This window comes from Haemaphysalis longicornis, unplaced genomic scaffold, assembly GCF_048455015.1.
Source record: "Haemaphysalis longicornis isolate Haplotype H1 unplaced genomic scaffold, Haemaphysalis longicornis Haplotype H1 scaffold_6, whole genome shotgun sequence".
Classification (NCBI taxonomy): domain Eukaryota; kingdom Metazoa; phylum Arthropoda; class Arachnida; order Ixodida; family Ixodidae; genus Haemaphysalis; species Haemaphysalis longicornis.
In genome coordinates, this window is record NW_027526407.1 from 34,775,308 (window position 1) to 34,801,638 (window position 26,331).

Here is a 26,331-nt window from a genome sequence, read left to right on the forward strand (position 1 = left end):
AGGCTGCATCGGGCCAGACGCACGAGGGGGTGGTGGCTTGCGCCGTTGACAGTCCGTGCAAGAGCGAAAATAACGACGAACGAAGCCATACATACCACGCCAGTAATATCGCAGTCTAAGGCGTTCGTAGTTCTTTAGCACGCTGGCGTGAGCACATTGATGCTCACTGTGAAACTGGTCGCACACTTCAGAGCGCAGATGGCGGGGACTGACGAGCAGCCATTTGCGCCCATTAGGGTGGCAGTTCCGCCTGTCGAGCAAGCCATCACGAATAGCGAAGTGGGACGCTTGGCGCCAAATTGCTCGAGGTACCGAGGAGTTCGACGAGTTCGAAAGGTAGTTGCAAAGCGACATTGCCCACGGATCTTTTCGCTGTTCAGATGGCATGGAACTCACGTCAACGAGCGATACAAAGCACTCAGAGGGGGGATTAGTCGTCTCGTCAGGCAACATCGGACACCCGGAGAGGGCGTCAGCGTCGTGGTGCTTGCGGCCAGAGCGATACACCACGCGGATGTCAAAGTCCTGAAGGCGGAGTGCCCAACGTTCCAGTCGGCCAGAAGGGTCTCTCAGGGACGACAACCAACAAAGTGCATGATGGTCGGTGACCGCGTCGAAAGGTCGGCCATACAGATAAGCACGAAACTTCGAGAGGGCCCACACAATTGCCAAGCATTCCCGCTCAGTGACAGAGTAATTCGACTCCGAAGGTGTGAGTGTGCGGCTTGCGTAGGAGACCACGTATCCGTGGAACCTGGCCTTCCTTTGAGCGAGAACAGCACCCAGACCAACTCCACTCGCATCGGTGTGGATTTCAGTTGTGTCCGACGGGTCGAAATGGCGAAGAATTGGCGGGGACGTGAGGAGGCGACGTAGGGTTGTAAAGGCCTTGTCGCAAGCCGATGACCATGCCAAAAGACCCGTCTTGTTGCCAAGAAATTGTGTCAATGGCGTGATGATGGAGGCGAAGTTACGCACAAAGCGGCGGAAATACGAGCATAGCCCAATGAAGCTACGAAGCTCTTTGATCGTGGCCGGACTTGGGATTCAGCCACGGCACGAAGCTTGTCCGGATCAGGAAGAACGCCATCTCTGGAAACGACGTGGCCAAGGATCGTCTGCTGGCGAGTAGGAAATCTGCACTTCTTTAGGTTTAGTTGAAGGCCTGCGTCCTTCATACAAGCTAAAACTTGCTCGAGCCCCCGTAGATGCGTGGAAAAGTCGGGTGAGAACACTACGACGTCATCCAGGTAACACAGGCATATTTTCCATTTGAGGCCGCGAAGAATATTGTCCATCATCCGTTCGAATGTGGCGGGCGCGTTGCACAGGCCGAACGGCATGACGTTTAACTCATATAAACCGTCTGGAGTAACAAAGGCTGTTTTCGGACGATCCGCATCTGTCATCCCGACTTGCCAGTATCCGGAGCGTAGGTCAAGGTACGAGAAATATTCAGCTCCTGGAAGGCAATCTAGGACGTCGTCGATGCGTGTTAGCGGGTAAACATCCTTGCGTGTTATTTTGTTTAGTCGACGGTAGTCGACACAAAAACGGATGGAGCCGTCCTTTTTCCGTACGAGTACTACCGGCGACGCCCAGGGGCTGTTCGATTGTCGAATGATACCGCGCTGGAGAATGTCACCCACTTGTTCGTCAATTATGCTCTTTTCGGAAGGGGCAACGCGGTAAGGTCGCTGGCGTAAAGGCGCGTGGGAGCCGGTGTCGATGGGGTGGCTGACCGTCGTGGTGCGACCAAGCGACGTCTGCGCACAGTGAAAGGACGAATGAAATTGACAAAGTAGTTTCATCAGTTGGTCTCGTTGGGGCGGCGTAAGGTCGGCGTCGATGGCACGATCGAAAACTTCCGGGAATACCCGAGATGCAGTGGCAGGAGGTGGGCAGAGTCCGGTCACCTCAACGTGCGGTAGGTCGTCTAAAGCGGCGATGAAAACGGCGGACTCCACTGACTCGGAGCGTCCAAGGCACTCGCCGCGGAGCAAAGAGCGAGGACTAGCTCCAGGATTAGAAACGAACAGGCGGCTTGGCCATCGCGGATAGTGAGCAAGGCGAAAGGAAGGAACAGACATCGGCGTTGGGAGAACAATTGCGACGGCGTGAAAATTGCATTGACGTAGGAAGGAAGATGGCAGAACAAGGGCACAGGGACGGTGGAGCATGAAGGGAAAGTGGTGTCGTCGGCGACAGAAACTTTCACGGAGTGGTGTTGGAGAAATTTCTGATGGTATACCAAGCGGCGAAAACAACCCAACTTCGGCTCGGGCGCAGTCAATGATAGCGTTGTGCCGGGATAGGAAATCCCACACCAGGATGGGGTGGGATTGAAGAATGGCGGATCCCGCTGACGAATGGAACCGGAACAGATGATGGTCGTCGAAGTAGGTGCAGCCGGGGGCTCATTCTCGCGAGGAGGAGCCATGGCGCTGGGGAGCGTCCGGGAGCTGAGTTCTAGTGTATGAGAGGTCAGGACCACAGCAACACAGCAACCTCCACCAATTCTAAGGGGATGTATTGCTCAACGCAAGGTAGCTGACGAAACGCCTTTAGTGACCGTTATCCAAGATGGAGCGGGTTCACAGACGCGCGCCTGTCGTCTTCGTCGCCGGTGGTTTTCGTTTTGTTGTCACTGTCGATGCTGCTTTCGCGGCTGCGGAGTCTGGCGCACTGTCGTATTTCGTTCACTAGCGCCTGTACCATTCATCTCCTTCACAATATATATATATATATATATATATATATATATATACCTAAATATATAGCGAATCAGATTAGGAAATGAGGGGCTCGTTGAAAATAAGACAGGAATTGCTAATTGCTTTCCGACGTTTTCTTGGCTGCCAACTTTTATTTCTGTCTAACTTTCAATGAGCCCCCATTTCCTATTCTGATTCGCTACATGCCTACCGAGGACCTCTGTTCTGGCAGTCTTCGTGTCATAGGAAGCTTCAGAGGGTTCAACGCTGGTTGACCACTCTTGACATGTCGTTGACACTCGAGTCACGGCCCGGGGACTAAAAAGAAGGTCTCCTTCACCCCGAGTAGTCCGAGTGGCGCTGGCTACCACCTCCAAGCACAAGAAACAAAAAAGCTTAAGCTCCAGAAAGTGGAGGGGCAAAATCGCCCCGCCGGTAGCTTAGTGGTTATCGCACCAGTCCGGTATTCTGGAGGCCGTGGGTTCGGATCCCACCTGACGGGCATTTTTTCTCCACTTTCTTTCTTTCTTTCCAAATTTCTTATCTGTGTCAATGTCCTGCCACAACCCCCCCTTTGCTATCCAAGGTTTTCTTGGCTGCTGCCAACTCATATATATATATATATATATATATATATATATATATATATATATATATATATATATATAGATATATATATATATATATATATATATATATATATATATATGTGTGTGTGTGTGTGTGTGTGTATAGAGACAGAGAGAGAGAGAGAAATAAGGGTTGGCAGTCAAGGAATCCTCGGAAAGGAGAGGGGAGCATGCGGCGGTAGGTGATAGAAACAGATGTAGATATTTTTGAGACAGCAAGAAATTGGTGAAAAAATGCCCGCCGGGTGGGATCCGAACCCACCACCTCAAGAATGCCGGGATGATGCAGTTGAGCAGACATCTTGCAACGGCGTCGGCAGTACCGGCATTCTTCGGCATAGGAGGATACTTGAGACACAGTCGAATACTCAGCGGCGTCAGCTCTGTACGGGAGAATGGTGTCAAGGGGGCGAATCGGTTCGCATCCGTACAGAAGAAAAAATTTCCCCGCCTTTCCCCGAGGAGAAGAAAGTGAAAGTGCGAATGCAGGAGTTGAATTTGCGCGGTTCGGTAATGTTCGCGAAAGAGAGATCACACACACACACAACTACAAAGAAAGAAAGATGCATTTATTCACAGACACCTATTTGTGTTGTCGTTGTACTTGATTGCTAGAACGGATCTCAGCTTTGAAATTTCGTGTCAGTACTCCTTTAAGCGGGTGCATTAGCCCTTCTCACGCCCGATTCTTGGCCAATCGCCCTAAGTGGGTATGTGCTAAAGAAATTAGGAACTCTTCTTGGCCAATCGCCCTAAGTGGGTATATGGTGCGGCCGGACGGACGGCGGTGGACGCGTGATTCAGATTACTTGGCCAATCGACCTAAGTGGGTATGTGCTGAAGAAATTAGGAACTCTTCTTGGCCAATCGCCCTAAGTGGATATGTGGTGCGGACGGACGGACGGCGGTGGACGCGTGATTCAGGGTCGCTTAAGAAGTGCATTCGCACTTAAAAACGGCGAGAAGCCGGTAGTAGACTGCGTCGCGGTATTGTATGCGTACGTGACAAATGGGAGGACTGAGTCCCAGTTAGTATGGTCTGAAGAAACGTACATGGCGAGCATATCACCAAGAGTGCGATTAAATCTCTCGGTGAGACCGTTGGTCTGCGGGTGATATGCCGTGCAGGTCCGATGAACAATGCGGCATTCAGTAAGGAGAGCTTCAACGACTTCGGACAGGAAAACGCGGCCTCTATCGCTGAGTAATTCCCTAGGGGCACCATGGCGAAGGATGAAACGATGTAAAATAAAAGAAGCCACGGCCCGTGCTGTGGCAGCTGGTAAAGCGGCCGTCTCGGCGTAGCGTGTGAGATGGTCAATGGCTACAATGACCCAACGGTTACCGGCAGCGGTACAAGGCAGTGGGCCGTACAAGTCAATGCCCACACGATCGAAGAGGCGCTCTGGGCAAGGCAAGGGCTGTAATGGGCCGGCCTGATGATGAGGCGGCGACTTGCGGCGCTGACAGTCAGGGCATCAGCGGACGAACTTGCAGACGAAGCTGTACATCCCGCGCCAGTAGTACCGTAGATGGAGGCGCTGGTACGTTTTCAGCACGCCGGCATGAGCACATTGGGCGTCGTTATGGAAGAAAGCGCAAAAAGTGGAACGCAAGTGGCGGGGTATGACTAGTAGCCACTTGCGGCCTCTGGCGACGTAACTGCGGCGGTAAAGCAGGCCATCGCGGATGGAAAAGTGAGAGGCCTGTCGGCGAAGTGCCCTGGACACGGAAGCAGTAGCTTGGTTGGAAAGATATGCCAGGATGGAAGCTATCCAGGGGTCCTTGCGCTGCTCGTTGACCATGTCCTCAAACGAGGGGGCTTTCAGGTTGCCATCCGACTCGTCGAGCGAAGCACTATCAACCGATAGAGGAGAACGTGATAGGGCGTCGGCGTCGTGATGTTTGCGGCCGGACGGTAGACGATGTTAACGTCAAATTCTTGGAGGCGAAGAGCCCAGCGACCGAGCCGGCCAGAAGGGTCTTTCAACGACGCCAACCAACAAAGGGCATGATGGTCCGTAACCACATCGAAACGGTTGCCGTAAAGGTACGGGCGGAATTTGTTGATGGCCCATATGATGGCCAAGCACTCTTTTTCGGTCACCGAATAATTAGATTCTGGTTTCGTAAGGGTGCGGCTGGCATATGCAACAACGTATTCATCGATTCCCGGTTTACGCTGCGCGAGAACAGCTCCCAGGCCGATACCGCTGGCGTCGGTGTGGAGTTCGGTCGGTGCTGAAGGGTCGAAGTGTCGAAGTATAGGTGGCGTTGTAAGCAATTTGCGCAGTCGGGCAAATGCATTGTCGCAGGCTGGCGACCAAGCAGTTATGTCAGTGCCACTCCCGAGAAGGCGCGTCAAAGGGGAAATAATAGAGGCAAAGTCACGAACGAAACGGCGGAAATAAGAGCAGAGCCCAATAAAACTGCGCAGCTCCTTCATAGTTCTTGGCTTGGGAAACTCTGCGACAGCTCGAAGTTTAGCAGGATCTGGTAGAATGCCTTCTCTGGAAACCACATGGCCAAGGATGGTAAGTTTGCGGGCAGCGAAGTGGCATTTCTTTAGATTAAGTTGAAGCCCAGCTGAAGTGAGGCATTTCAAAACTTGTTCCAGACGTTGGAGGTGCGTGTCGAAGTCGGGAGAGAACACGACAACAACGTCTAAGTAACATAAACATATTTTTCACTTCAACCCACGCAAAATGCTGTCCATCATCCGCTCAAATGTAGCTGGAGCGTTGCAGAGGCCGAACGGCATGACGTTAAACTCGTATAATCCGTCAGGTGTAATAAAAGCCGTTTTAGGGCGATCGGCGTCCACCATAGGAACCTGCCAGTAGCCAGATCGCAGGTCTAAGGATGTGAAAAACTCTGCGCCTTGCAAGCAGTCCAGAGCGTCGTCTATACGCGTAAGGGATAGACGTCTTTGCGGGTAATTTTGTTGAGGCGTCGGTAATCGACGCAGAATCGAATGGAGCCGTCTTTCTTTTTGACCAGGACAACCGGGGAGGCCCAGCGGCTGCTGGATGGTTGAATAACATTTCGTTGCAGCATATCGGTCACTTGCGCTTCAATGACATTGCGCTCAGTAGCTGAGACGCGGTATGGTCGCTGACGTAAAGGAGCATGGGTCCCGGTGTCAATGTGGTGACGAACATTCGAAGAACGGCCCAAAGAAGTTTGGTCATGGTCGAAGGAGCCAAAGAACGGGTCCAAATGCGTGATGAGGCGATCGCGCTACGAGGAGGAGAGGCCAGGGTCGATGGAAGGTAGGAAAACGCTTGATGTCAATGCACAGGTTGGAGTAAGAACGCTGACAGCAGGCGGAGGGGTATCATCAGACACGTCCGCGATGAAAGTGTTGTCTATAACTTCGACGCATCCAAGGCACTCTATGGCAGTCAACGTCAGTGGCGATACGGAAGTATTGCAGACGGGAAAGGTGGAACAACCATTCTTGAGGCAAAGAACAGCAGTAGGAAGTGTAAGATTCTTGCGTCGTGAGAATAGTTCGGAAGGCGTGAAGAGGATCGTTGAGTCGGGGACAGAAGCACAAGACACGGGAACCGGAACGGCAGACAAAGGCGGTATATCTGTATATGTAGCGGCAACAAGCTTAGAAGGATGAGCAAGTGTCATATCGGCCAATGGCGCTGTACACAGGGGAAACTGTTCAACTTCCGCGCGGGCACAATCGATGACGGCTTCGTTACACGACAAAAAGTCCCAGCCCAATATGATATTATGTGAACATGACGGCAACACTAAAAATTCGACAAAGTAAAGAACGTCTTGAATTACCACTCTGGCCGTGCACGCAGCCAAAGGAGCCACGTGTTGAGCGCTGGCAGTGCGCAGACGAAGGCCAGGTGCCGGAGTTGTTACTTTTCGAATTTTGCGGCAGAGCTTCGCATGCATGACGGACACGGCAGCTCCTGTATCGACAAGGGCATACGTAACGACTCCCTCAACATTGACTTCGATCGAATTCGTAGGAGAAACAGGAGGACTTCGGTAGTTCGACGATGCCGCAGTTCTTGCCTCCGGAACGGCGCTCATCAGTTTTCCTCGGGTGGTGCGCTGGGACGACGGTGCATCGGCGACAAGGAACGGCGACGTGGCGAAGGCGACCGGTGGCGGCTATTTTCGTCAGAAGCAAAAGAACTACGCGGCTGCCCGGAAGACGTGGGCGCGTAGGGTTGGTGCGTCACATAGGGATTGCTGTCATAGGCGGGACCTCGGTAGGCGTAATCGGGTGGCTGAACACGACGACGGCAGAAACGAGCAACCTGACCCGGGATGCGGCAAGCAAAACATATAGGGCGATTGTCCGCAGTGCGCCAGGGGTTAGGGTTGGCGGACGTTGTGACTCGAAGGGGAGGACGTGCTGGGGCCGGGGTAGAGCGCACCAAAGGGGGGCCGGTGTAACGAGGTCTTGCGATGACTCCATCATAAGCAATAGTCGTTGACAAAGGGTATGGCCCAGAGAAACCTGGGTGGCGTGGTGCACATGCAACGTCGGCATAAGAAAGGGGCGCCGTCACAGTTGTCTGCTGACAGGTCGAAGGAAGAGCCTCAGCGACTTGTTCCCGAATAATCTGATGAAGCGGTGAAGCCGCGCCAGGCATTTGAGTACACGAAGTCGGTAGTGTACACGAGAGAAGAGAAAGTTGCCGGGCTACCTCTTCGCGCACGAGGTCCTTAATACTCTCTTGTACTGAAGGGTCGTCGAAGGACAGCGCTGAAAGGGATGCGTCGGTTGCAGCTGGGCGGTGGCGAGCGTAGACGCGCTGCTTTCGCAGCTCGTCGTAGCTTTCACATAAGTTCACGACTTCACCGATGTTTTGTGGGTTTTTGCTCAGCAACATCTGGAAAGCGTCTTCTTCAATTCCCTTCATGATATGTCTGATCTTCTCGCTTTCGGGCATTGCGTCATTGACGCGCCTGCATAAATCGACAATATCCTCAATGTAGCTGGTGAAGGTTTCGCCAGCCTGTTGTGCCCGTTCACCTAAGCGCTGCTGTGCGAGAAGTTTGCGCAGGGATGGTCGGCCAAAGACTTCCATAAAATCGGTCTTGAATGCCTCTCCCACGTGCTCATCTTGGCATCGTTGTTGTTAAACCACCGCTCGGCGACTTCGCGAAAGCAGAAACCGACGTTATATCGCTTCATCGCGTCATCCCACCGATTGTACGCGCTTACCCTTTCGTAAGAGGTAAGCCAGTCTTCGGCATCCTGGTCGCCGGTGCCTTTGAAGATTGCAGGATCACGCTGTCGAATCGCCCCGGAACAAACGATCGCCGGTGGCGAAGGTGGTGGCACGGTTCTGCGGTCATCAGGCATGGCGGGAGCAGAGAGGGCTGGTAGTGTCCGGTTCCGCAGTTCCAGGCTTGCGGATGGAGGGTTGTTTACCGCGAAGGTGCCAAGCTGGGGTCAGGATGGGGTGAACCCGCACACTCCACCAAATGAAATGGTATTTATTGGGAGGGCAGATAGGGGTACGACGATGAGCTGGGCCAAGCCAAGCGGTCGTTTCAGCCGGTCGGAACAGGGCGAGCACGAGACAAGCGGGTGCGATAGGACGTGACCAAAACTGAACCATGATAGTGTCCTGACCCTGGTGCATGCCCACAGACGGAAGATTGTCCATTGCGCCGTCCTCGCACTGACGCATACCACCAAACAGGAGATTGTCCGGTGCATTGACTCGGTGACTATCTTCTTTACAATACATATATATATATATATATATATATATATATATATATATATATATATATATATATATATATATATATATATATATATATATATATAAGAGAGAGAGGGAGAGCGAGAGAGAGAGAGAAATTATGACGTTCGGTGGGCCAATAGAAAAATAGTGAAAGCAGTAGACTGACACGCTTAGCTTTTTCCGTTGCCAACAGTTACGAAGTTAGAAACTCCCCCTTCAGGGCTGTATTTTAACTGCTCACATTTTGCCTTTATACATAAAATGTCAGTGAGAAAGGGTCACTTCCCTCGTCCCTCCAGGAGAGGTGGCAGGTGAGGGGTGTTTCAAACAGTTTGAGCAAGTGAGGCATTCCGATTGGCTAGAAAGGTGGAAGGTGACGGAGGGGAAAGAACACGGACGAGAAGGCAGCACTAAAACACGATAACAAGAAGCCCACAAGCAAACACAAAATCAAAATCAAGACTGAACCCTGCGTGCTTCGTAAATGATGTAAAAATAGTCAGCGGGAAAGGAAAACGGGCAAAAAAAGTGGGTGGAGGGAGAAGACATAAGATAGCGGCACGGGCATAGATCTTCGACTCGGTCAAACTGCAAGCTCGCATGCATACACAGCCCGCTCAGCCAATGCATGGTCCGCGCGCCATACTCAGAATTTGTTGACCCGTTTCCGGTTTTGTTTTACTCCGGGTTAAGGCTACAGCTGCTCTGGTCTTGACGCCACTTCGACGAAACCGAGTGGTGTAGCAAAGCTTTGCAGCGCGGCCAGCGGGCAGCGGGTCAAGTAACCCTTGGATGTGATTAGGTTGGCCGCGGTATTCTTCGGCTGTTTGTCTGTCGGCGGTACGACGATAATAATTCAGGCCACTCTGTTCGAGGGGCCCTCGGGGTGCGTTCACAGCCATTAAAGGTCACTGATGAGATGGGTAATGGTTGGGGGGGGGCGGTTTTATCGCGTTTGGTTTTCTTGGCTTAGTCCCTGAAACGGGTTTTCCTTTTTTTTTCTTGCTTTCTTTTTTTAAGTTGTATGCACGATCCCGGTTCCGCACTCACCCCCTCCACCGCCCGCAAGGGTCCCATATTTCCGCCAAAGGCACAGCTTTTTGCCTCAAGAAAGACAGCCGGCCCGAATCCTTATTGAAGCCATGGGTGAATGCCTGGAATTGATGTATAAAGTAGGACTCCCTCTGCTCGTGTTTGCCGGAGGAGCGGAAGCCGGCCTGCAGGAGAGGAATCCTGATATGCCCAATAAAATGATCCGGCAGGCGCTGATGTTTGGAGAATGGGAGATCCGGCTGTTAGGTAACGTGGGATTTGTGGTTGTTGAATCTGAGCCAGAATGCATTATCCGTCTGGCCAATATAGTCCTTGCCACACATTTCGCAGTGCGATCTGTACACGACGTTGCTGGAATCACAGTCGAGGTTTTCTTTTATTCGGAAGGAATATTTAGAAAAGTTAGACATTGCGGTGTCGGTTGGGGTGATGTGGGAACACATTTTGCAGTGTGTTTTTTCTCTTGGGTGGCAGCCTGAATGTTGTTTGGTGGCTCTAATTGTAGCCTTAACAAGCATATCTCTTAAGTTCTTGTCTTTACGATACACTACACGTGGTGGTTCGGGGAAGATAGCTGACAGGTGCTCACTTTGTCTGATCTTATTGAAATGCCTTTGACAAAGGTCATTGAGGTAGGTCATTGAGGTAGGTCATTGAGGTAGGTCATTGACAAAGATAAAGAATTTGGAAAGAAAGAAAGAAAGTGGAGAAAAAATGCCCGCCAGAAGCGGAGGATGTGGTAGGTCATTGACACAGATAAAGAATTTGGAAAGAAAGAAAGAAAGTGGAGCGGGCATTTCCTATTCTGATTCGCTATATGCATAGCGAGGGCCTCTGTTCTGGCAGTCTTGGTACCTTAGGAACCTTAAGAGGGTTCAACGCTGGTCGACACTCTCGACATGTTGTAGACACTCGAGTCACGGCCCGGGGGTTAAAAAGAAGGTCCCCTTCACCCCGAGTAGTCCGAGTGGCGCTGGTTACCACCCCCAATCACAGAAAACAAAAGTACCTAACATAAATACCCCAGAAGGTGGAGGGGAAAATCGCCCCTCTGGTAGCGTTGAGGTTATCGCACCAGACCGGTATTCTGGAGGTTGTGGGTTCGTATCCCACCTGGCGGGCATTTTTTCTCCACTTTCTTTCTTTCAAAATTCTTTATCTGTTTCAATGACCTACTACTTCCTTCCCTTTGCTCTCTGAGGTTTTCTTGACTGCCAACTCTTATTTCTGTGTTATTTTCAACGAGCCCCTCATTTCCTTTTCTGATTCCCTATATATATATATATATATATATATATATATATATATATATTTATATATATATACGGCTTAGCAGTCATTGAAACAGATTAAGAATATGGATAGACAGAAAGACAGTGGAGAAAAATTACGCCCACCTCCCCTCGCGGGAACTATGGTGTGATGCGACGCTGAAGGGGGTTCCATTGTGCGTTTCCGTTGGGTCGATTACTCGAATTGTGTGAGCAATCGTCGGGTAATGCGAGAGAGAGAGAGAGAGAGGGAGCAAGTGTAGCGTGGACGACCGTCGACTGAGAGACCGGCCGGAGCGCGGCAATCCGCTCATATGCGCAGCGCGCCCGAAGGAGAGGAGACCGCGTAGAGAGAGCATGCTGCACATGCGCACAGCGCGCTTGCGCCGCGCGCAGCGCCACCCACCGGCGGAGTGAGAGTGCGCTGCGCCACGCGCCCGCAGATGTTGGGCGAGAGTGTTTGCTATCGCAGAGAGGAGAGGGGATGAGCGGAGGAGAGACGCAGCTGTGCGGACGCGGACGACGATGACGGACGCAGGACAGGGCCACCGGCAAGAGATGCTCCTCTCAGCGTCGGATCTAAAAAATGCCCGCCGGGTGAGATCCGAACCCACGACCTACAAAATACGCGTCTGGTGCGATGACAACTACGGTACCGGCGGGGCTATTTTCCACTCCATTTTCTGGGGTATATATGTCAAGGTATTTTTGTTTCCCGCGCTTGGGGCTGGTAGCCAGCGCCACTCGGACTACTCGGGGTGAAGGGGTCCATCTGCTTAACCCCCGGGCTGTGACTTGAGAGTCTACGACATGCCGAGAGTGGTCGAACAGAGTTGAACTCTCTTCAGCTCCCTATGGCACCAAGACTGCCAGATCAGAGGCCCTCGCTATGCATGTAGCGAATCAGAACTGGAAATGATGGGCTCGTTGACTTAAGGCAGAAATAATGGTTAACAGTTTAGAAAACCTCGGAAAACCAAGGGGAGAATGTGGTAGGTCATTGAAAAATATAAAGAATTTGAAAGACAGAAAGAAAGAGGAGATAACTGGGTTCTGATCCCACCATGCGGGCATTTTTCTCCACTTTGTTTCTGTTTTTCGTCAAGCTATCTGCAGCAGCTTTTTCTCTCGCCCCGTCATGTCTTATAAAGAGCATAAAATAAACTTCTAATCTTTTAAAAAAACTTGCGAGAATGCCGAGACTCCCTACACTTCATCGCGTACTCAAGTGCTTGAAATAGTGTATGATTGGAAATATCAATGCTTTTGAACGAGTGCTCTTCATTTAGTTTTTAGGTCTTTTAAAAGCGTATTCGATAGTTTTCTGAATTAGTATATCATAACCAACATGAGTAGTGTATAAAAAACCACATGTGTGTGATATTGCTGCTTCACAACGAAAAGATAACCAAGGTGTCTTTGGAATACAGCTGCGGTACAAAGACAGTGAGAAGGGGTAGCATGCCAATAAATTTCGCTTCCACATCAGCCATGAGTGATTAAATTTACTCCACTTTTAAGGCAGTAGGTCAAAATTTCTCCTTTACAGACTACAAGTTTCAGGTTACCATGGCGTTTCTTTTGCTAAGCCTCCAAATTGAAAATTGTTGAAGTGCCGGTTCGCGGCTTCAGGATTTTTCACTTTCAGTTTGCACTTTTCCCACGCAGAAGCCAAAGCCCGCCGAGAAAGGCGATCTCTTGCCGACCAATTGGTACTGAAGGGATCCAAGGGATCACTCAACGGATTGAATAGTGCACCAGGTGAGAAGGCCTTTTTGCTTTGTCATCAAAGAAAATTTGTCAGACCAAAAGCGCATTCCTAACATTGAGTCGTACACACAAAGTGGAGGCTCTTTCGTAGCAAATCATTGACGGATCAGGAAAAATGAAAAATACGCGGTGTTTTTGCTATAAATTTTGAACTCTTAGCCTCAAGTACAATAAAAATTGTTGCACCCCTCCGTCTAACGACCACGATGGTGCACGCAAAGCTTTCCTGTGAGGGATTGCTTTGCTGTCGTCTGAGTTTGAACTTTGACGCGCCGACGGTTAGGAATTCGGCTAATTCATCTCTGACTCTGTTTCGCACGCAGTTTGGACATTTCTTTGCAGCTCGCTCCGACTTTCACCCTTGGTGATGACGGCGATGCCCTCTATGTTTGGGGCACGTACCTAAAACGGGCCAGGGCTTAATCGCGGATCTTCATTTTGACAACTTTATAATATAATCTATTTCCAGAAAAATAAATCCGTGAAATTAACGTTCTTTATGATTAATAATTTCATTACCGTTTAATTATGTATCCTTTGGAAATTCAAGTTACATGCAGCTGAAAGGTAAGCTTGAATACAATTATGTGTTTGTTGCCCCAACTGTAAATATAAGTAGAACCAATTGGGACAACCCCATCCGCTGCACTGGCTCCTTCAAAAGCGGCTCGGTTCGCCCTTTGATTTCCAACGAAGAATGCTTCGCGCTCAAGCATCGTCGTCGTTACACGGAAGAGCACATGATTTTCATACTTAATATTGCACATCCTAAAAACTGCCTCGAGCGTAGCGGAATGATGCGATCGGATAGGCGTTGGCTTTTTAACGCGGGGGACCGAGGTTCGATTCAGACCATGAGAAGCGTTTTTTCAGGCGATTTCACAATCATCATCAGGTTCACAGAAAGTTGGCTTTCCTGCAGTGCTTTTTGTGGGGCGCAGTAGAGCTTGACGTCGAGTAAAAATTTGAACCCTATTAATTGGCGTTCTGTAATCGCGTAATTCATCGCGTTGGTTTGTTGACAAAAATAAAAAAAACATACTAAATAAACTAGTAACAATTACAAAAATGAGAATATACCAGGGTTACACTCGAGGTCATCCGCTAGGAGTGCTACCGGTGCCGATTAGAGCCCTCATTTGTACGGTCGTCTTGAGGGTGCGTGAAGGAGCTGTCTCGCCGGCCATCCCTGGCGTTTAGCGCCTGGGGTGTCTTCATTTATGAAGAATCATATTCGATGTAATAGCCTTTCACGCAGTCTTGTAGACATTATGTAGCTCTGTGCCTTTTCCCGTGACGTCAGTAAGACAAAAAAGGCGTCGATAGGTGGCGAAAATATGGGTATGCCGTGGCGTCAACCCTGAAAACTACAGCGCCTTCGATGCGGTGTGCGACGTGAATTTGTTGGCGCGGGTCTAGTTTGCCTACATCGGCGACTCCTTCATCCAATACATTAGCAATGTTACGCGGGAACACCGTAAAGCACAAAAAAATATGAGATCACACAATGAAATAAGTAATTGTGCGATGGTAGCAGGAGTGAAAAAGATTACTGGTGCAAGATTCATGCATCAAAGTTCTAGTTGATGCGGGCCACATGGTTGCCGGCAAGCCGAGTTATCTGTCTATATACAGCCTTCTTATTAGAAATGTTCGACGCGCGAGTGTTTTCGTGAGCGCTGCCACTTATTAGCGGTGACTAGCTCCAGCATAAGACCTAGCTCACCCACATAGATAGACAGCAACTGTTTGCCATGGCGCAGCTCAGCCGCAGCTGTGTGCATAATCACAAAAAAGTCGATTTATGGGATTGATGTACAACGGTTTGCTGGTTCTAGTGATTAAAGTAACGATAATCTGGAAGGCACACCTCTCTACCGTCGCCGAGAACTGAAGATGTAACCTAGGAGCTTCTAATGAAAGCACCGAATGAAAAGCGAGTAGCTGCACTGATTTTAAATCCACAGGGAACGCTTGCAACTTAATTATTACACATTGCCTCCGCGTGCAACTGTTTCGCCTGTGGCTTCCAGTTTTGAAACGCTACTTCCAAGGTGCACGCCTTTCCTCTTTTTTCAGGTGCGCCATTCCCAGTCGTTCTGTGACAAGTCGCTGGAGAGTGAATATTGCCGAATAAAACGTTCGGAGCCCATGTAGTTGGTTACCGAATGATTGAAGTGGTTGCAATTGATTCAGTGAGCCCAAATCTGGTCTACGCGATGTGATTGCTTTGAAATCTTCTTTCATTGGTTGCATACTGCCTTCAATGTGCAAAGCAAAAGAACGTAGTTTCGCCGACCTTTCCTTCTCTACCATTTTTTTCGTATGTCGGTCGAAGTCTAAACCAAAGCAGCTCACCATCTCCGAGGTCGTCCTCGGCGGGATCCGGACATTTTGGTGTAGGACGTTTCAGTGCTGTACGTTTCGGTGAGGCGATATCAGCGCACAATCATTTCGGCATACGGAGAATTCCGCGCAAGGTGCAATAGCATTGTAATATGATGTTTAGTGCATTTTTTCTGTTTATCGGACAGGATGGTTTTCCGTTTGTAAGGTCTTCGTTGACTGCACTGCGGGAAAACAAAATAAAAACAGAGTTGTAGCTATGGTGTGCAAAATCTCGTTTGATAACATCTGGTAACGCACAACGCTGTTTACTTTACTCCGTGAAGGTTTCTTTCTTTAGTGTTCAGATAGACTTTACCATTTCTGAATGTACTGGCGTTCGAAAATTTTTTTGAATATTTACCAAAGCTCTTTGATATTGCGTTTAATATTGGGATCTACAAGAACGATCAAATCACGTGGCTGTATTTAACATAAAATCTTGTGAAAAAATGCTTACGGCTTCATAAAAATGTTTGACTGCAAATAATAAGACTTCGCACAAAGCATAAAGGAGTTACTGTCTTTAGTTCATTTCTGCTGCGACCGTAATTGAGAGCGAGAGGGGGGGGGGGGGGTAAAGACAACAGAATTGACGGCGTACCTGTTTGCTCTACCGGATATGTCACCGAAAGGCGGTAGTCATCTGCCGACACTCCCACGTAGCCAAAGTGAATAAGCGTTTGTTCAATGCAATTTAATTTTCCCGCCACCTAACTGCTCGCGAGCAATCTGTTGAACCAGCGCGCATCTTTTTCTTCTTCCTTTGCTTCTTGTTATGCCTGAAACCTGTCGTCATGCCTTAAACAGCGCGAACGGACGTGCCGTTCTTTCTGCGTTTACTTTCATCTCTCACGAGCTGGAGATTTTCTGTGCTATTTTTAACACTTCATATTTTAACTCGCTATAGTAAGAATAAGCCGAAAGCATATTCCCATGCGGTGACTACTCTTTAAGTGCTCATATTTTCCTGAAATGTGTGTGAAGTTTTTTTCGGCTAATTGATGGGGGCATGTACGATTTGCGACCGCCATTTTAGTAGTTTGGAGTGGTTTTACCTGTATGTACTGTTTTTGAAGAATTTCTTTCACTTTCGGTAAGAAGGCTGATTTGAGGGATATACAGACGGACTGAGAGAAAGATCGACCGATAAAAATGACCACGCTTAAGTAGCTAGGGAAAGATAATTCTTTTTTAAAAGCCAAGGTAGCTTCACATCGCAAGGGTTGCTACTTATGTGTTTTGTTATCTTCATGGTCTTTAGTTTGTTTTGTGTCGGTCGATTTCATGAGGAAACCGCCAGAGCAAAGCACGCAAGCAAAGCACGCCTTTCCAGAGCCAGGTTCGCACCGCGTGTAATCTTCATCGCAACTCATAAAAGGTTATGCCCAAAAGGAGCCCAATAAGTAACAAAAAAGGCATGGCACTTTGGACAGCAGAAAGGGGCAGTTGAGGCAGTGGTACCGAAACTAATGCTTTTTTGAAGGGCCTCTGTACCCCACGCCTCCGCAAAAAGAAAAAAAAAGAGCAAACACTGTGCCCAATCGAGAACATGTACATCCAGTATATTTTTATTCTTAATGAAATTTTAGGTTTTTTTGAGGTGTTTGTTGTGATCTGTACGCTGCAGTTTACGAAGTTGTTTATCTATGGTTTCGGCTTAATTCTGCAAGCCTTTGCTGTGCCAGGAACCACAGTACAGTACTGAAGCGCTCTCTCTGTCTTATTTCCAAACATCCGCTAAGGTAGCACAGATATTTTCGCGTTCTTGTGGCATGGAGGTATGGTAACTCCTGCAGCAAATCACACTACTGACAGTCTGGCAAGATTCTACTCTTATTAGAGCCCCTATATTCTCCGACAAAATAAAGGAATTTAGAAAGAAAAACAAACTAAAAAGAAGGTGTAAAAGAGCTGAGACGATTTTTCCTCTCTTTGTAACAATAGACATTGCATGAAGGCAGATTTTTTATTCTAAAATAAATTTTTCAAACCCCGCAATAATAAAACAAATAGAATTTTACAGAAATATCGCGAAAATCCCTTTCGCGAAAATCAACCTATAGAGGAACCGATAATTTCTACGAAGTAGTGGCACAAATCCGCTCACCGAAAAGTTTGCTCTCAGAAGTGTCCGCTCACCGATTTGTCCGTGCACTGACATTTCCTCACCAAAATGTCCTACACCGAAATACCCTAGGCCCGTCCTGGGCCACTGAAGCCGTCACGCCAATCATCGTTCAGCCTTTGCCCGCCGCAAACATGGCGACCGCAAAACTGGCGAGCGCGCCACGACGATGGCGGATCATTCTTAAAACGTGCTAGCAGTGCAACAGTAGGCTTCTAGGCCTGGTCACAGACATTCCACGTAAGGTAAGAGGGCCATCGTTATGTCACTGATGTGGCCGGCACGCTCATCACCATATTCGTCATTCGCACAATAAATTGAGTCATCATCACATTCACTCGTTCAAACTGCAGGGGTCACCGTTTAATCGTAGTTTTCTTATGCCAGGGTCAGTCTATGCAACCCTAAGTATGCTTGCGCATCCGCTGGCAGTTGCTTGTACCGTGCATTAGGAAACTTACTTTACGGTCTGTCTTAACTATTACCTAACGCTTTTCGTCGCTATAATCTCGGACCAGACTTGCATCGTTTCCTGCTGTGGCGTAAGGTGGGCTGTATGTACACGAGTATTATGCTCGACATGCTTGTGCAGAATCCAACGTGCACTCTTGGTTCATCTTGCTCACAAGACTTAAGCGGAATAACCGGTTGAAAAATATAGCGACTAAAGAATTAATTCATATCGGACAATTATACGTTATCGCACAGCCCTATTGCTCATGGACATCATCAGTAAGACATGCCAAACACACTTTAAAAAATGAAACTTTAAGAACGAACTAAAAAGAATTCTGAACTGAGAAAGCGAAACAGTAATCAACTAAGATCCCGTCCACGCCATAGAACGTAGAGACGATGGAAGTGGATTGATTCTCTAGAAACATAAACAATTCGCCAGGAAGAGTACTGCAGAATGAATGCAAAGGACTGCCCACATAATTGCGATTTTGTAGAACAAAGTGTAGCATTAAAATGAATACACAATATAGATACACTAAAGTAGTGAGAAAAATCGCTTAAAATTTATTCTAAGAACAAAAAAGTCAGTTTCTCAGGTCAAAATTGTGCTAGCGGAATACACAGGATTGATTAAAGAAATACTGCATGCTCTGCCTGCTACAGAGAATTGTGTTACAGAACGTAGCTCAGCGACGGTGCCGACTTCAGCACGACAACTGCTTTGAAAAAGATACCCTCGGGAGGAAACTAGACAGGCGAGCAGAACCGTTGTGTTTGGATTGGTGAAATAGTTATAAATGGGTGTTTTACAACATGACAAAGAAAGGAATCGGTATGTTTAAGTAAAGTTGAATGGTCGGTGTGCTATAATTGGCACAACTGTGCCTGAAACACACTTTATGAAAAGTGAAAGCCCACTTTCAAAAACAGAGCTGCCTAGAATACGCCGAATGATGCAAATAAATGTACCATATACCACGGTAGGGCATCAAAAAGTTCTCTTGAGTATTGCAATTTCCACAAAAACGCCCACAAGACGTGTGGCCGTAGAGAACAACTTGCTTACTTTGTTCAGATTTTAGTCCAGGTAGCTCCCCGGGGAAGAGTCAAGCCACAAAAGAACGCCTTTTTCTTCGGCTTAATTTTCTTCGCTGTACTATAGAAGTGACAGACAGGTTTACTTCGCTGATTCATTGACAAGAAAAAACATCTTCTGGGGTCGCTTAGGTGATGCAAAGCGCATATCTGGTCAACTGGAGAAAAACCGGTGCCCGAAAGTAACTATTTCCTTCGCTTTTTCGACTGAGACGGCGTGAGTTGTTAGTACGTATTAGAACCGACGATGGTCTATATTGGAAAAGACAAACATGAAAGCTTGTTGTGTGAGGCTATCCACCAAGCAAGTTATTGAGAAAGGATATAGTGAGTCTGATCGATAGGGTGTGACCGACTCACTTGAGGAGGCGCAAAACTAGTTATTGATCAGTTGTGACGAAAACATTCCCTGTGACCGTTAGAATTTCGAATATCCCCGACTGAATTAAAGTGTTGATAAAGGCTAGTTGGTACTTCATCACAAGAATATCGTTATAGGGAAAACCACGCGTGAACCGTCAGTAAAAATAAACTAGACGGCACAAAGGCGCTCCTGACAGTTTTACTTTCCCTGCAGTGGTGGTTGGCGGTTTAACCGAAATCTTGCCCTGTTGATCCGCCTCCCCCCAGTTACGCTCCAGTTAAGGTTCAGATAAAGAAATTGTGTTAAACAATGCTCAAATAATAAACCAATCAACGGACCTGGTCGGCATCATTGCAGCGCAATGAAGGGAAGGCAGAAAAAGTGGAAGTATTTACAGTGCGTTGAACTTAAAACTCAAGCAGGTTAAAAATAACAAATACTTGTCGAGGAGGCATAAAATATTCCGAGGAAAGCAAAGAACGCTGCGGAGCCATGCAATAGCGAACGCAGGGTCTGTGAGAAATATTCTTTCGTAGGCACTGCATTCAGGTGTGGGAACCTGCAGAGAGAGCCATTTAACTATCAAAGAAAATGTATTCGTTCAATGAAAGACATACTCGCCACATAATAAATGACAGATGTTTACTGTTGTTATCACAAATATCCCCTACCAATGCGTTAAATGACAGCGACACATTATTCAGGTCAAAACAAGACATTAAAAGGCCGAAATACGTTAGAAACCTACGTGTAAACACCGCAGCATATTTCCGGCTGGGTACCGGGAATTTCCCTATAGTGTTGTTGGTGTACAGGTAACGTCTTTCTGACAGACGAGATTCAACTCACCTAATGCTACTCTTTTGTTGTGACATGCACGAAACGCGCCATTTATTCAAGCTTACACGTTTGAACAGATCTTTCTAACAGTTTTTACTGTGGGCGCCACGAGATTCCGAACACGGTTGGTGCTCGAGACCGTTTCTGCCACCCAAGTGCCACGTGGAATACGACGCTGCGCCTGCTTCCCGAGTGCGTGTGCCAGCCGGGGTTCCTGCGGAACTCGTGGGGTGAATGCATCAGCGCGAGGGAGTGCAACCAGTGCCGCAGTAAGCACCGCTTCAACATGGACTACCACGTGTGCGGCAGTCAGTGTCCTATCGTCTGCAACCAACCTGTCAACGAGTACTGCCCCACCACGTGCGTTAGGAAGTGTGCCTGCCGACCCGGATACATCAGGTTTGTTTTGTGGACCACACAAAAGGTGTTGCAACTTCGCCATACATCCATAGTACCATTATAAATTGGATTACAAGTTTTTTAACCAATCGCTACCAGTTTGTTTCAGTAAGCGATCAGTCTTCTGCTTTAGCAAAAGTTACATCTGGCGTCCCTCAAGGCTCAGTACTTGGACCAATTTTATTCCTAATTTACATTATTGATATCAGTAAAAACATGTCTTCAACAGTTCGATTATTTGCGGACGATTGCGTTCTCTATAGACAAATCAAAACCTCTGAAGATTCTAATACTTTACAGGCCGACGTAAACAAAATCTCCCTTTGGTGCGAGAACTGGCAAATGGAAATTAATGTTTCTAAAACAAAAGCAATGACATTTACCAGATCTAGTAACGTTCAGTTCACTTCGTATTTTATGAATAACTTGTGCATAGAAAATGTGACTACGTTAAAATATTTAGGAGTTCATTTAAGTTCTAACCTTACATGGAATGATCACATTGATGAAATAATTTCGAAAGCAAATAAAACACTGGGATTAATTAGGCGCAACTTGTATTTAGCAAATCAGTCAACTAAACTATTAGCTTACACAGCTTTAGTTCGTTCAAAAATGGAATATGTTTCTATAATATGGAATCCAAATCAAACGTACCTAATAAACAAGCTCGAGTCGTTACAAAATAAAGCAGCTCGTTTCATTACCAAGAACTACTCCAGAACATCCAGCATCACGGCTATCAAAGATTCCCTCCAATTACCCTCCCTAGAAAAACGGCGTCTACTGGCTCTGCTCTCGCACTTCCACAGAATGTATCATACCCCATCATGCTTCACTGCATCCCATATCAAGCCGCCTCATCAAATTTTTCCGCGCCTCGACCATCCCTTCAAAGTCCGCCCCATTTTCGCAGGTACAAATCTCCTTCGGCAATCACCGCTCTTTCTGGCCATTTACCACTGGAACAAGCTGCCAAAAGAAATTGCTGCGATTCGTGATCACGAGTCATTTGTTGCACAACTGAAGCGCAATATGAAAGCGCATGTCTTGTAAAAACAGAACTGTGTGCTTTTAGCAACATGAACTGAATTTACAGGTTTTGTATTGAGTGTTTTTAGTTACACCCATTTCTTTTTCCTGATTCTTGTGTTCTTTCTTTATTTCTTTATTGTTTGGTAACCTGTAATATGTAAGAAGTTGCATTTCTCTGCGAATTGTGTTTAAATGTTTGAAATATCTCGTTGTAATCCCTCCTATGTAATGCCCGCAAGGGCCTTTAGGGTATCGGAATAAAAAAACTATATATAAAGGCTAAATTGTTTGGAAAGACAAAGTGTGTTGCCCTCTCATTAACTATTTCTTATGAAAGTAACAGTAAGGAGCGCCGCTACTTTAAGGAGGTACTTGAGGCTGAATGAAAAATGGGTTTGATCTAAACGTTTCCACCTTTCAAGGCTGGCTAAGCTTATGTTCCACTAGAGGGGATTTCCCTTCAGATTATAAGTACTGGTTACACTGTTATTTTCCTTCCACTTTCCTTTCATTTTTTGTGACTTAAAAGGAGGTCTTGATGAGGGCGCAGAAAGTAAAACTGCCAAGAAGCAACCGAGGATATACTCAGACTACCATTCCCATCAAGTACTCACACCCAGAACAGGGTGTACAATTTACCTGTGGACCTAATAAATTCGACAAATAACACCACAGCGTAACTTACACTGGTAACGTCTTACTTTTGGGGGGAGTGTGTACGTGAATATCAGCGCACTAGTTTGTCACTTCTTCCGTCCTCGTCCCTGCGCTGTTTTTAGTGTGACTAATATTAGACGTTCCTAGCACGCGGTATATTCTGTACAGCTCCGAGACGAGCTTACAGCAAAATCTTGGCACACACTATCAACAGCCTATGTGAGTCAGAAAGCACGTTGTGCACTGGTGAATTGCTGAACGTTCAGGTAAATTAAAAGAATGGGCTGGTTTGATGTCCAACATACATGGTTTTGGCAACTTCTTTTCTTCTTTTCTTGTTATAAGAAATAGGCAGCCGCGCTTAGTTGATTCAGTACTACCATTGACATATAGTGACCACTTAATTGTGCCGGCGAACAAAGAATGGTACGGCGATATCTGTTTTATTGCTTATGAACACTTTGAAGTCAGGGATATTTATACTAATGGCCCGGTTATGTGCCCCCGGAAGCCAACTATTTCCACATTACCGTTCCTTGATCCCTGGTATAACGAAACACACACAGCATGAGGGTTTCAAGATACGTTACAATAGTATAATCAGTTCTGGGTCCTACACATGAAACCGTGATTTTTGAAAAATATATTCTTTGTTGGGCTACCTAAACCCGAAGAGTTTGGTCTTACTATCTGTATGCCTGTCTGTCCCTCGAATCAGCCATCGGGCTGAGAGTTACCTTGAATGAGAAGTTTGTCCAGCCATCACCTTTTCGAACCCTTCATCCGGAAACCTACGACGTACTTGTCAATATTGCGAAGCAAAAAACCAGAACTATAGAAATACTTCAGACCAAATATTACTACCTAACTGTTACCAGGCAGTGTTTTTCAATCGAAAGCACATGTGCGCTTAATATTTGCTACAGGAAATGACAACTCCGCGTGCGAAACAGCATTTAAACCTAATATATAACGGGTGCTCACGCCAACGCCAAGAATTTGTGACCGCATTCCAGGTCCAACAGTAAGGAAAGTTTTTAATGTATGGCTCGAGCAGGGCAACATTGAAAAATTGAATCGATTTGAGCAAACATGCTTCCTGTTTATTGTGGAAGGAGCAAAACGGGAGGAAAAGAGCGGGAGAAGTTGGCGGGGCAGAAAAAAGAGGCAGGTGTCTGGCAGAGGAGGCAAATGACTATCGTCTGTTTACGACATTTTCACCAAAGTGTGCAGATGCGCGGCCATTTTCTTCTTTTCCTGTGTCTGTATTTGTCCGATTTCTGGGGCGACTTTCAGTTAGCAAAGAAACTGGAAGGGGTCTGTAGCAGGCTTATATGAGGCGGCATCGAGAAGGTTCACGTATGTAGTCTCTTATATAACCATGCAGAGAATTTCTAGAGCTTAAGAAATTTGTGCTCGGTCGCAACCACAGGTGCCGAAAACAACGGCATACTGAAAGGAAATGGTTTCATGCTGTCACAACAATCTCAATATTATTTTTCACGTACTTCATGGCGAGTATTGAAACGCTGCTTCTTCGTGCACAGGTTGCTTAGATGAGTTATCTTAAAGCAGGCTGGCAGGGTAGCCACGGTATTATAATGTCCTAGTAAGAATCGGTGTGGGCAGATGGTGCGAGTGAAACGGCAGGCACATTCTGGCCGACTTTTCTTGCTAAATAAAAGGAGCTCAAAATAAAAAAAAACGGACATGTCCTTGCATTCAGAGTACATTCTGGAAAAATAAGTAATGATTCTTACTACTCGCGTCAGTGATCATCTATTGCTGTCTATTGGACATTTCAGCTACCACGCACGTGTCTCTCGAACAGAGGTGTTGACTACTGCCAATTCTTCATAGTTGTTTTGAGCAAGACCAAATGTATCGTTCCTGGTATAAAAATGCAGCCTCTACGGTTACATTTATCTTGCAATAAAGCATATGGGCAATGAGCGGAACCAAGGCGTCCATTGTTTTTGTCGTTTTCGCGAGTCCAAAATGCGACTCCATGTCAATGACTTCCATAAAGGTGAACAATTTTATAAACCAATACACGAGCTTCTGGAGGAGCAGGAAAGCAATAAATAGCCAGTTCTCGCAGCTGCTCCAAAGTTGTAAGCACGGATACGTTTCAGCGACCAATGCGCATAAACGAGTACTAACGCTCGCAGCGTCATACAAGCCACGTAACGTGTTCAACAAACAAATTTACCTCGGTCTCCGTGATAACTCTATCCCAACGCCATTGCTGGTTGAACACCTCATTAATATACCCATGATTAATAGCGCTTCCCACAACATGCAAAAGCTCCGCCATACCTCTGCCACCACGCATCTTGCTGCGTAGGCGCTGAACCTTTCACATCACGTGCCCTCTTTCTTCTCCACTGTGCTCTATCTCTCATTCTCTCCCCTCGACGCTCACCTATGAAAACCTTCTTACTATTTCACATCCCCTTGGTACAATTTGAGCCGCGAATACGTACGCCTAAACGAATCGATAAGGCGTGCGCTTATAATACAATCCAAGCTTTCGTCTTCTAAGCGTGCCCGTATTTCTCCTTTTCCACAGGAAGTACCCAAATGGACCATGCGTGAGCATCAAGCAATGCCTACCAGCCTGCCGAGGACGCAACCAAATCTTTAGCCTCTGCTCTTCCCTGTGCCCCCCTACATGCCGAAGGCCAGTTCCAAAAAGATGCCCAAAGGTCTGCGCCGGAGAAGGCTGCGTCTGCAAACCGGGTTTTGTGGTGAAAAAATGGGAACCTCTGATCTGCGTCCGTCCAGAGCGCTGCCCGGGACGCCGAAGAAAATGTAAAGGTCCCAACCAGGTGTACACCAGGTGTAGACGTCGCTGCGCACCGAGCTGCTTCACAAGACGCCACAGGTACTGCGGGAAAGGCTGTATTGGAAGAGGATGCGTTTGTAAGCGTGGTTTTGTTGTACTGCAATGGAGGCCTTTGGTGTGCGTTCGCCGAAACCAGTGCCCTGCGCGCCGGAAGAAGTGCCCTGCGAAAAATCAGATTTACAAGTACTGCAAGTCCAAGTGCCCGCCGACTTGTGCGGATAAGAAGCCTCGAAAATGCGGGTCCGCCTGTGCGGGAGAAGGCTGTGCCTGCAAGCCCGGATTCGTAATTAAGCAACACAATCCACTGGTGTGCGTGCGTCGGTTTAGGTGTCGTTCTATAAAAAAGAGACCAAATAGAGGCAACGGACGAAGAGTCCCCCACCCAGACGACCTATTACCATGGTCTTCTATGCCAAATTAAATCTAGCTTGCGAAATCTTTCAACTAGCCGTTGTATCAAAATAGTAGAAGACAGAATGGGCGGCGTGGTTGCGCCATCTGAAACTGGATTACCGAGAATTATAAATCCCTAAAATTGCCTAGAACATATGCATAAATAAAGCATTTGCCGCGTAAGCAAAACGCCTTTTGAATTTATTAGGTGTTGCTCTTTTAATGCGTATGATATAAAGATATATTGCTTGTCTGTGTTCGGGCCAGTGCACGCGTCAACAGGCACGAAACGAAGCCATCGCCAGTTTACGGCTACTAAATCCGTCAATCTGTCACTAAATGAAAAGAAGAACCAAGGGTGCTCTTTAATTCAGACGCACAACGCTGGCTCGTTCAAACGTAAAAAATAAAGGTAGCACACACTAACGTGTAAAACATGAAGGTAGCGAAGCTGTGCCCGACATTAGGACCCTGAAGAAGGTTTGATGATGATGTCCTCAAAGATTTTCGCACTTACCCACAAGGGATGATTGACCAGGGCTACATCGGTTGT

At 47.4% G+C, this 26,331-nt stretch overlaps 1 protein-coding gene across 3 annotated transcripts in view; it reads left to right on the top strand.

Annotated features, from left to right (window-relative positions):
* The window catches only part of LOC144142460 (uncharacterized), a 64,180-nt gene extending 38,351 nt beyond the window's left edge, over positions 1-25,829 (top strand). For 2 of the 3 annotated variants that reach the window (XM_077673998.1, XM_077673999.1), the window contains exons 5-7: positions 13,074-13,166; positions 20,524-20,845; positions 25,110-25,829. In XM_077673998.1, the coding sequence (XP_077530124.1) occupies positions 13,074-13,166; positions 20,524-20,845; positions 25,110-25,806 (1,112 nt within the window). In that variant the 3' untranslated portion in view covers positions 25,807-25,829. Of the gene's footprint in view, positions 1-13,073; positions 13,167-15,254; positions 15,378-20,523; positions 20,846-25,109 lie in introns of those variants that run through there. The other variant, XM_077674000.1, reaches the window with a different exon arrangement.
* The last annotated feature ends 502 nt before the right edge of the window (positions 25,830-26,331 follow it).